Here is a 10,370-nt window from a genome sequence, read left to right as displayed (position 1 = left end):
TTTTTTTTTTAATAAACTAATTTTATTATTAAATTTAGTAAATATGTAAAAATATTACAAAAGTACTATTATGATTTATTTAATTAAATATTTTTTATATTATTACATATAAATTTTATATATAATATATATTATTATTAAAATAGAGATATATTTAAGTTAACTTTAAATATATTATATTATTATTTATTAGTTTTGTTATTATTATTATATTATTATTATTACTATTATTATTATTACTATTATTATTATTATTACTATTATTATTATTCTATTATTATTTATTATTATTATTTATTATTATTAATTATTAATTATTAATTTATTTTCTTATGGCAGTCACAATAGCACATGATAAAATTAAACCAGCAGCTAATAATGTTATCCAATCAATTGTTTCATGGAGGAATGTAATTTCCCAAATAAATGTAAAAATAATTTGAAGATAATTCATTGCAGCGGCTTTTGCAGCTTTTTCCAATTGAATACCTCTATTGACTGCACCTTGAGCAACTGTACCAAAAACACCCATTAATGTAATCCAACCCCAAGCTTTTAATGATGGCCATTTGAAAGTTTGGAATATGAAAGCTGATGGAAAAGTAACTAGTGAAGCTAAACCAGAGAAATAAGTTACCAATACAAATGCATGCACATTTGGACCCACCTTTCTCACTGCGATATAAGAGATTGCACCAAAGAATGCACCTATAATACCTGTAAAAATATATAATAATTTATGTGGATCACCTTCAGCATGACTTGCAGTTGAACCATCATTATGATCATCGTGGAAAAGGAATGATGGTTTTGAAATAACTGTAATACCACATAATGATAAGAATGCACATATTGCTTGAACTGGTCCCCATTTCTCTTTTAATAGTACCGCAGCTAATGCAGCGGTCATAACTGGACTAGTGAATGAAATGATTACAGCTTCTGATAATGGTAAAACTGTGATGGAATAGAAATAAGCACATAAACCAATAGTACCTGAAAGACCACGTAATGATAAGAATAAACGCTTTTCTTTTGGACCTAATGGATTAATTTTCAATGGAAATAAAATTAAAAGACAACCTATAAAACAATAAAATGACCTAAAGAAAGCAATCTCTAATGATGATAATTCTTTTGAAAGTTGTTTAACTGCTAATGCCATAACTGAAAAAAGACCAGTACTAAGTACCAATAAAATAATACCTTGAAATTTCGACCAAATCTCATCCCATTTTTGTAAATATTTATTTCTTTGAACAACTTTAACATTACCATCATCTGTAATTTCTTCATCATCATTATTATTATTTTCACCACCAGGAGTAGTGGTTAAATTGGAGTCAACCTTATTCATTGGAATATTATCGCTATCATCATCCTCTTCATTATTTGCAGCTTCAATATCACGTGGCGATGGTGGCATTTCAGATGGTGAAACCTGAAGTACCATATGATCTTCAGAGGCAACACTATATAATAATGGATTAACAAATAATTGACTTAGTTTTAAACCAGTACTCTTATTTAAATTTGTTGTTGATGATTTTAAACCTTTATTTTCTGGAATTGAATTTGTTGATGTTTTTAATACATTGTTTGGTACTGCATTTGATGATTTATTTAAATCAATTTTATTATTTTGTAATGATTCAAGTTGTTCTTTATTTTTTTTTAATAATGATTTTGCATCTTCAATATCATCGATTTGTTTACCTAATTTAATTAACTCATTTTCATTATTTTTATCACTATTATCTATACTATTTGTTATTATTGCTGAACCAATTATTTCTCTCTCCTCATTATTATTATTTCCAATATTATTGTTATTTTCAATATTAGTGTTATTCATTTTTTTATTATTATTTTATTATTTTTTTATTTATTTATTTTTTTGAAAAAATATATGTGAATTTTACTAATACAATATATGTAATTAAATTATATTATTATTATTTTTTTTTATTTTTTTTATTTAGTGTCTAAAAATAGAATTTGACATTTTAATTATTTATATAATAATAAAAAAAAAAAAAATATGTATATATAATTATATTGTGTTTTTACAATATGTAAAAAAAAAAAAAAAAAAAAAAAAAAAAAAAAAAAAATGTAATCTTGAAACTTGACCCTGGTTAAAAAATACGAAAACCAAACAATTTATGAAAATAAAAAAAAAATCTTAAAAAAAAATTTCCCACGAACACCTTGCACAGAATTTAAAAAAAAAGATTCTATTGTTCTTTTAGAAAAAGTGTCAAAAATAACCTTGGGTTTGAATGTTATTTTTATACAAAGCAATAAAACAAATAATCATTATATTATTTTCTTTTTTTCATTTTATAATATTTATATTTCAAAAATAAAAATTTTGGTATTTATTTTTTAAAAAAATACAATCTAACTTTAATTAAAAAAAAAAAAAAAAAAAAAAAAAAAAAAAATTATTTTAAATTTAAAATAAAAAGTATTTATTTTTTTTTTGAAACGTTATTTTGGTGTAATGTTTTTTTTTTTTATTTTTAAGGACAGGGAATATATTTTATATTTTATAAAATATAGATTTTTAGTTAAAAAAATAAATAATAAAAAAAAAAAGGTAATAATAATTATTAATAATTTTTTATTCTTTCCACCCATTTATCTTTTTCAAATAATTGATTTCTTTAAATATTAAATCCTATTAAAAAAAAAAAAAAATTTATTCTCTGATTTATTGGAAACTTTTTGTAAATTTTTTGAAAGCATAATAAAGACTAGGGGTTGCAATCAATTTTGTTCTTTTTATCATTTATTTGATTTTTTGATTTGGTCAACAATTAAAAATTCCTTTTTTAACTCTTCATAGTTTTTATTTGATGCAAGTTGAAAAAGTTTTGAATAGTTATTGTATTTTTTTTTTAACCAATCCCAATTTGTCTTTAAGAGCCTTACCTTTTTACTTTTAATTGAGTTGATAATTCCTTTGACACAATCTTCATTCTCCATTACAAACACTTTTACCAATGATTCCAAATCATCAGCTTCTGTTACTGAAAATGTATCATAAAAACCATTATCTAATAATTTTTCATAAATTCTGTTCGAAGCTGTAGTCAAAGTTCCGCAATACTCTACATCGTTTCTAGTATTAGTTGCAAAACCAAAATCAACCAAAAGTGGTGAACCATTATCCATTTTCAAAAGATTAGATAATCTAATATCTCTATGAATAATAAATCTTTCGTGAATGTTTTGAAGAATTTCTACAGACTTTAATTTTAAAATAAGGGTTAGTATATATACATATATATCTCTAAAAATAGGGTATTATATAATTATTGAATTGGATTTACATACCTTTGTGTAGAATGATATTGGAAGAACTTTATCTTTTAAATCCCAAACCAAACGCCCTCTTGGTGATTGATTCAATCCAATTTTCTTTTCATTTTCACGCATAATTGATGGAGTACCTTCAATACCATTTAATAGGCTTAAATAGTATACTTCATGTTTATAATCGGATGAATTATTAAACCATTTAAATACTAACTTGTCATTGGCAATAAAAACAGATGAAGTTGGACCATAGAAAAATTCAACATCACCAGATGTATATTTTTTTAAAATTTTTTAAAATGATGATGGAATCTCTGTTATTTCATTTTCAAGGAAAAACAACAGATCTGAGAGTAATTGAATTCCTTCATTTATTTCATAGTTTTTAGTAATATAGTATTTTTTTCAATAATATCATATTTGGTAAAATTAATTTCTTCGGTATTAATTAAAAAACCGAAGATTCCTAAATTAAATAGATTAACATATTAATTTTATTATGCAAATATATTTTTAAAAATTATTACTAAATGATTTTACTTACATTTTTATTTAAAGCTGAATCTACTGTTTGTTTTAAATTTTCAATTTTTAAAGTTGAATCTACTAATATTTGTTTTAAATTTTCCTTTTCTATGTTTAAATTTTCTTTCTCTACAGTTGAATCTACTAATTTTTGTTTTAAATTTTCATTTTCTATGTTTAAATTTTCTCTCTACAGTTGAATCTACTAATTTTTGTTTTAAGATTTTCTTTCTCTACATTTGAATCTACTAATATTTGTTTTAAATTTTCATTTTCTATGTTTAAATTTTCTTTCTCTACAGTTAAATCTACCAATTTCTTTATTTTCATTCATAAATTTTTCATATTCCATTTTTTTTTTCCATTTAATTTGGTTTTTGATTTTTTTTTTTTTTTAATTTATTTGAATTGATTTACAATAATAACATTAGGAGAAAAAAAAAAAATAAAAAAAAATTAAATTTATAAATTAAAAATAAAAAAAAAAAGAAAAAAAAAATAAAAGTAAAAAAAAAAAAAAAAAAAATCAACTAATTGGGATTTATATTAAAAAATAAAAATATAAATAAAAATTTTTATTTTTAATAAAATTTTATAGATCAATAGAAAAAAAATTTAAAATTATTATTGAACTTGAAAATCAATCATTTAAATATAATATTATAAACAATTATAACTTTAAATAAAAAAAAAAAAAAAAAATAAAAAAAAAAATAAAAATCAATTATTTCTATTACATTAATTTTATTTTATTTTTTATATATATGTACAAAGATTATTTTTTTTTTTTTAATATATTTTATAAATTATTATTATTTTCAATTTGTTGGTATTCCAACATTTGAAAGGTTTTGATTGTAAATATTAGAATTTTGTTTGTCGTCATCATCATCATTATTATTATTATTGTTATTATTGGTATTATTATCGATTGATTGTGATTCGTTATCACTATTATTATTATTATTGTTATTATTATTTTTATCATTATTATCATCGGTTGAAGAAATATTAATTGAAGAAATGAATTTATTATTATTATTATTATTTTTATTATTATTATTATTATTATTATTATTATTATTATTATTTTTATTATTATTATTATTATTTTTATCAATAAAAATTTCCATTGGTTCTAAAGTATTCTTTTTGTTTTTGATTGAATCTCTTTCGAGATCTTTTTCAACAATATAAGTATAAACGTTTGGTTGTGGTGAACTAGTGGTTGGATTATATCCACCATAGAAGTAGAGTTGGTTTCTATATGCAACAACTGAATATTGACCAATACCTTTTAATTCAAATGATGAATTAATTTTACTCCATTGGCGAGTATCCAAATTAAATTTCCAAAGATCATTATAATAGCATGATCTATTCCAACCACCTAAGCACCATAAACTATTACCATAAACAACTGTACGTAGACGTGAACGTGAACATGGTCCACGACCATCATCATGGCTATTCTTTCCTTTATTATTACTACCACCTTTACTATTATTAATATTATTATTATTATTCATTAACATTGGCACCCATTGATTATTAGCCAAATCATAACTATATGGACGTTCAGTATGACCGTTTGGACCATAACCACCAATAATATATAAGAAATCGTTATGAGCAACTGCAGAGTGGGACCTAATACAAGGTGGTGGTGTACCTTTTGCTGGAACTAATGACCACACCAATGTATCTAAATTTAAACGATAGAAAGTATTATTTGATTCTGTACCATCCCAACCACCAAAAATATACATATATTCTTTCCAAATCACTGCAGAATGAGCTGATCTACCCATTGGTTTTTGACCAGTACCATTTAATATTTCACCTTCCATTGTATCTAAATTTAATTTATAAACTGAAATATCCATATAATTTGATGATGTACCTGAATAACCTCCAAATGTATACATTGAATTCTTATAAACCACTGCTGAATGTTCAGTTTTCTCTGGCATATTTATTCCTGTTGTTGTTAATGTATTCCATTTTCTAGTTTCTAAAAAAAAAAAAAAAAAAAATTATTAATAATTGAAAAAAAAAAAAAATAATAATAGTAATAATAATAATTAAAAATTATTTACATACCAAAATCATAAGCATTTAAATCACTTTTAACATCTTTAATAAAAGTATGACTATCTGGTAAATGTCCACCATAAACATACATTAAATTTTTATAAACAACAGCTGAATGACAAACTCTTGGTGAAATCTTTCCATCAGTATGTAATTTAATTAAAAACATTCTCCATAAACAACACTCAGATGCTATATTTGAAAAATCTTTTGATACTAATTTTAAATTCTTAATATCGGTCACTAATTATAAAAATTAAGTAATAGATTTTATAAATAAAATATTCTCTTTTGTTTTTTTTTTTTTTTTTTTTTATTTTATTTTATTTTAATTTAAAACTTACAATCTAAAAATGAGAAAATATGGACCAATACCTCATATGAGAAAATATTTAATCCTTCCCAATTTTTCCCATAAATTGAATCCATGCTTTTTTTCTTTCCAATGGATTTAATAATTTTTGTGAAACTTGATAATTTAATTTTTTTAATCATTTTTTTTTTTTTTTTTTTTATAAATATTAATATTTTACAAAATCGAATATTATTGAAAATTTAATTATGATTGATTATTGAATTATTTATTATTAGTATTATTATTTTTATTATTATTATTGATTTTTTTTTTTTTTTTAAATTAATGTAAAATTTCGAGTTTTGGAAAGAAGGAAGGAAAAAAAAAAAAAAAAAAAAAAAAAAAAAAAAGAGAGAGAAATTAAAAAAAAAAAAAAAGTAAGTTTCATTATGAGGTTTGAAATATCAAAAAATAAAAAAATAAATAATTAAATTAAAAAAAAAATAAATATTTAAATTTAAATTTAAAAAATAAATTTAAAAAAAAAAAAAATAATAAATAAAATAAAATGGAAATTTAAAATTTATAGATCTAAATAGTATTATTTTAATATTTACCAATGGAGTTTTTATGGTTTATAAAATTAATGTTTAAAATGGATATTTTTGTTTTTGTTGGTTTTATTTTTTTTTTTTTTAATTCTTAAAATTGATATAAAATGAAATTGAAATTAATTTGATAGAAAATTCAATCTGTATGAATTATTTTTGTGGTTATTTTTTTTATGTTTTTCTGAAAATTAAGAGAATGTGTAAAATGGATAAAATCTATGTTTTTTACTGTTTTTATAATTTAAAAAAAAATTATAAAGATATAACCAAAAATAAAAAAATAAAAAAATAAAAAAAAAAAAAAAAAAGTTTGTTTTTTTAATTTGTTTAATGGTTGGTTTTTTTTTTTTTTTTTTTTTTTTTTTTTTTTTTTTTTTTCATTTTTATTTTATTTTATTTTTTTAAAATTTTTTTTTTATATATATATATATATATATATTTGATGGGATATGGATATTTAATTAGTTTTAATGGGAAATAAATAATTACGAAAAATGAATATTTAAAATTAAAATAAAAAAATAAAAAAAATAATTTAATTTAATACATACGTTCTCTTAATATTCATTTTAAAAAATGGTATATTGTGTTTTTTATATAATTATTATTATTTTATTTAAAAAAAAAAAAATATCTCTTAATTTTTTTTCAAAGTTTTTATATTTTTTTTTTTTTTTTTTTGGTTTTAAAATTAAAATAAAAAAGAAAAAAATTCTTTTTATTATAATAAGTTTTTATTATTATTTTATTTGTATTTTAATTTGAATAATTTTTGGATTTTTTGTTTTTTTGGTTTTTTTTTTTTTGGTTTTTTTTTTTCTTTAAATAATAAAAAAAAAAAAATTAATTTAATAAATAAATAAATAAATAAATTAAACAATTAATAATTATTATGAATAGAGTTTAATTATTACTTTAACTAATTTTAGATTAAAAATTATAAAAGTTTTTATTTTTATAGGAAAAATAATTTTAATATTAATATTTATATCTTTATTTAGTTTTTAAATTGTCCGTTGTTGATTTTTTAATTTTTTGTTTTGTTTATTTTTTTTTTTTTTTTTTTTTTTTTTCTAAAATTAACACAAAATTTCAAAACATTTTATTTTTTTACTTTAAATTTTATTTTTTTATTTTTTGATTATTTTTAGATCTGTTAACAATAGAACCAAATTTTTTATCAAATTTTCTAAAATCGTATTTACCCCCAAATTCACATTTAAAACCCTTTTTTTTTAAATATTTTTTTTTTAAATATTTTTTTTTTTTTTTTTTTTTTTTTTTAATTTTTAAAAAAACCAAAAAAATAAAATTAATGAAAATTGTAAATCTGTTTAGATTTTAAATTTTATTTTTATTTTTATTTTTATTTTTATTTTATTTTTAGTTTTTACTTTTTTTTATTTTATTTTATTTTTAAATTTTTTTTTTAAAAAATTTAATTTTGAATATTATTCCAAAAAAGCAAATTTAGATATTAAAGTGTGTGGGTGTGGTGTTTAAAAAAAATAATTCTATGTCCAAATAAATGGAAATTTGTGGAAAAGATAGAGAGAGTGTGTGTGGTTTATGTGTGTGTTTTTATATTAATTTATCTATTTTAAAAAAAATTAAAAAAAAAAAAAAACATATCCCCCAGTGGTATTAGGTATTAATTCTTTGTAAAAAAAATATCGTATATAATATACACTTAATTATTTAATAAGTTTTGGATTTATTCTTTTATAAAATTTTTTTTTTCCACTTAACTGAATTTTTTATCATTATTATTATTTAAATGATTTTTTTGATTTATAAATGATATAATATTAAAAATATATATTATAGAGTATAATAATGCGAATGAGAATAAGAAAATTTTATATAATTTTAAATTGATAAATGGTAAAATGATTATTCTCTGTCCAAAATCCTTACAAAAATAATAAATTTATAAATTCCCCATAATATTATTATTATTATTATTAAATATTTATTAATGTATATGTATGTATCTATATACATATGCTACCTTTATATATAAATGAGTTTCATCTAATAATATCTAATAATTGATTTTGAGGTATATTATTTCTTCTTTTATAATAATAAATTATTGAATTTAATATAAAACTTAATGATAAAACAAATGGTAGTACATATTGATGAGATGGGTTAAGAAATTTTGGTAATTGATTTAATAATACTGATGAAATGGTTGGACTTGCTAATGATAATGGTGTACAACAAATAACTCAATAAAAAAAGTTTTTATTGGTACAACGAAATTAAACATTTTACATGCCAATAAAACTTTTAAAATATACAAAAACGTTTCCAATGATTCTCTATCAACATTGTAATGTGTATAAATTTCCATTTTATTTTCTATTTGAATTTATATCTCTCTGTCTGGTTTTCTATTTTTTTTTTTTTTTTTTTTTTTTTTTTTTTTTTTTTTTTTTTTTTTTTAAAATTAAAATAAGAAAATCGTATATAATAACACTAGTAATTATATGAGAAGTTTTTTTTTAATTGAATTTATTCTTTTTTTTTTTTTTTTTTTTTTTATTTTAGTTGAATTTTTTATTATTATTATTATTATTATTATTATTATTATTATTATTATTATTAATTTTAAATTTTAAATTATTTTTTTGATTTATAAATGATATAATATCAAAAATATATATTAATGAGTATAATAATGCGAATGAGAATAATAAAATTTCATCAATATATAATTTTAAATTGATAAATGGTAAACTGATTATTATCTGTCCAAAATCCTTCCAAAAATAATAAATTGTAACCATAAAATTAATTGCTATAAAATCCCTATAATATTATCAATTTTATCATTATAAAATAATTTTGTTAATTTTCAAAAATTAAATTATTAATTATAAACTAAATAAAATATAATATAATAACATACGGTGTTGGATTTTCTAAAATATTTGGATCACCTCTAGAGGATTTTCTAACTACACTTCCAATAAAAGTACCCAAACTAACAGACATAAAACCCATAAATAATGACCCAACCATTGTTTTTTGAACAATATGTTGTGCTTTGCAATGAACTGAAAATATATCATCCATTCCTATTATTACACAAAATATTGAAGAAAGTATCTAAAATAGCAATGGTTATTAATAACTAATAATAATTAATAATTAAATATTTATCTAATCTATATGTATATATGTTACCTTTATAAATAAATGATTTTCATCTAATAATTGATTTTGAGGGATTTTATTTATTCTTTTATAATAATAAAGTATTGAATTTAATAGCAAACTTAATGATAAAACAAATGGTAGTACATATTGATGAGATGGATGAAGATATTTTGGTAATTGATTTAATAATACTGATGAAATGGTTGGACTTGCTAATGTTAATGCTGTACAACAAATAACTCTATAAAAAAAAGTTTTTATTGGTACAACGAAATTAAACATTTTACATGCTAATAAAACTTTTAAAATATAGATATATATTTCCAATAATTCTCTATCGACACTGAAATGTG

At 19.1% G+C, this 10,370-nt stretch overlaps 5 protein-coding genes and 1 pseudogene across 5 annotated transcripts in view; all 6 read right to left on the bottom strand.

The window, feature by feature from the left end:
- Positions 1-322: 322 nt before the first annotated feature.
- DDB_G0282673 (hypothetical protein) lies at positions 323-1,855 on the bottom strand (the record flags this gene model as incomplete). Its single annotated transcript, XM_635102.1, has 1 exon — positions 323-1,855. One exon carries the CDS (start codon positions 1,853-1,855, stop codon positions 323-325), a length of 1,533 nt encoding a protein of 510 aa, XP_640194.1.
- Positions 1,856-2,790: 935 nt separating this feature from the next.
- Positions 2,791-4,179, bottom strand: DDB_G0282671 (annotated as a pseudogene; the record flags this gene model as incomplete).
- Positions 4,180-4,667: 488 nt separating this feature from the next.
- Positions 4,668-6,438, bottom strand: DDB_G0282667 (Kelch repeat-containing protein; the record flags this gene model as incomplete). Its single annotated transcript, XM_635099.1, has 3 exons — positions 4,668-5,863; positions 5,953-6,186; positions 6,288-6,438. The coding sequence occupies 3 exons, from the start codon at positions 6,436-6,438 to the stop codon at positions 4,668-4,670; spliced, it is 1,581 nt and encodes a 526-aa protein (XP_640191.1).
- A 2,441-nt stretch (positions 6,439-8,879) lies between these two features.
- Positions 8,880-9,208, bottom strand: DDB_G0282665 (hypothetical protein; the record flags this gene model as incomplete). The annotated part of the gene is made up of 2 exons (XM_635098.1): positions 8,880-9,082; positions 9,130-9,208. 2 exons carry the CDS (start codon positions 9,206-9,208, stop codon positions 8,880-8,882), a joined length of 282 nt encoding a protein of 93 aa, XP_640190.1.
- A 193-nt stretch (positions 9,209-9,401) lies between these two features.
- Positions 9,402-9,879, bottom strand: DDB_G0282663 (hypothetical protein; the record flags this gene model as incomplete). Its single annotated transcript, XM_635097.1, has 2 exons — positions 9,402-9,666; positions 9,767-9,879. 2 exons carry the CDS (start codon positions 9,877-9,879, stop codon positions 9,402-9,404), a joined length of 378 nt encoding a protein of 125 aa, XP_640189.1.
- A 46-nt stretch (positions 9,880-9,925) lies between these two features.
- DDB_G0282661 (hypothetical protein) overlaps positions 9,926-10,370 on the bottom strand; it is a gene marked incomplete at both ends in the record, with an annotated part of 458 nt that continues 13 nt past the window's right edge. The window contains 2 exons of the mRNA XM_635096.1: positions 9,926-9,991; positions 10,045-10,370. The exon at positions 10,045-10,370 is cut by the window's right edge and continues 13 nt beyond it. Of these exons, the coding sequence (XP_640188.1) occupies positions 9,926-9,991; positions 10,045-10,370 (392 nt within the window). The remainder of the gene's footprint in view (positions 9,992-10,044) is intronic.

This window comes from Dictyostelium discoideum (assembly GCF_000004695.1).
Source record: "Dictyostelium discoideum AX4 chromosome 3 chromosome, whole genome shotgun sequence".
Taxonomy (NCBI): Eukaryota; Evosea; class Eumycetozoa; order Dictyosteliales; family Dictyosteliaceae; genus Dictyostelium; species Dictyostelium discoideum.
The sequence above is the reverse complement of the archived record's forward strand: the minus strand, read 5'-3'. Positions and strand labels throughout refer to the sequence as shown.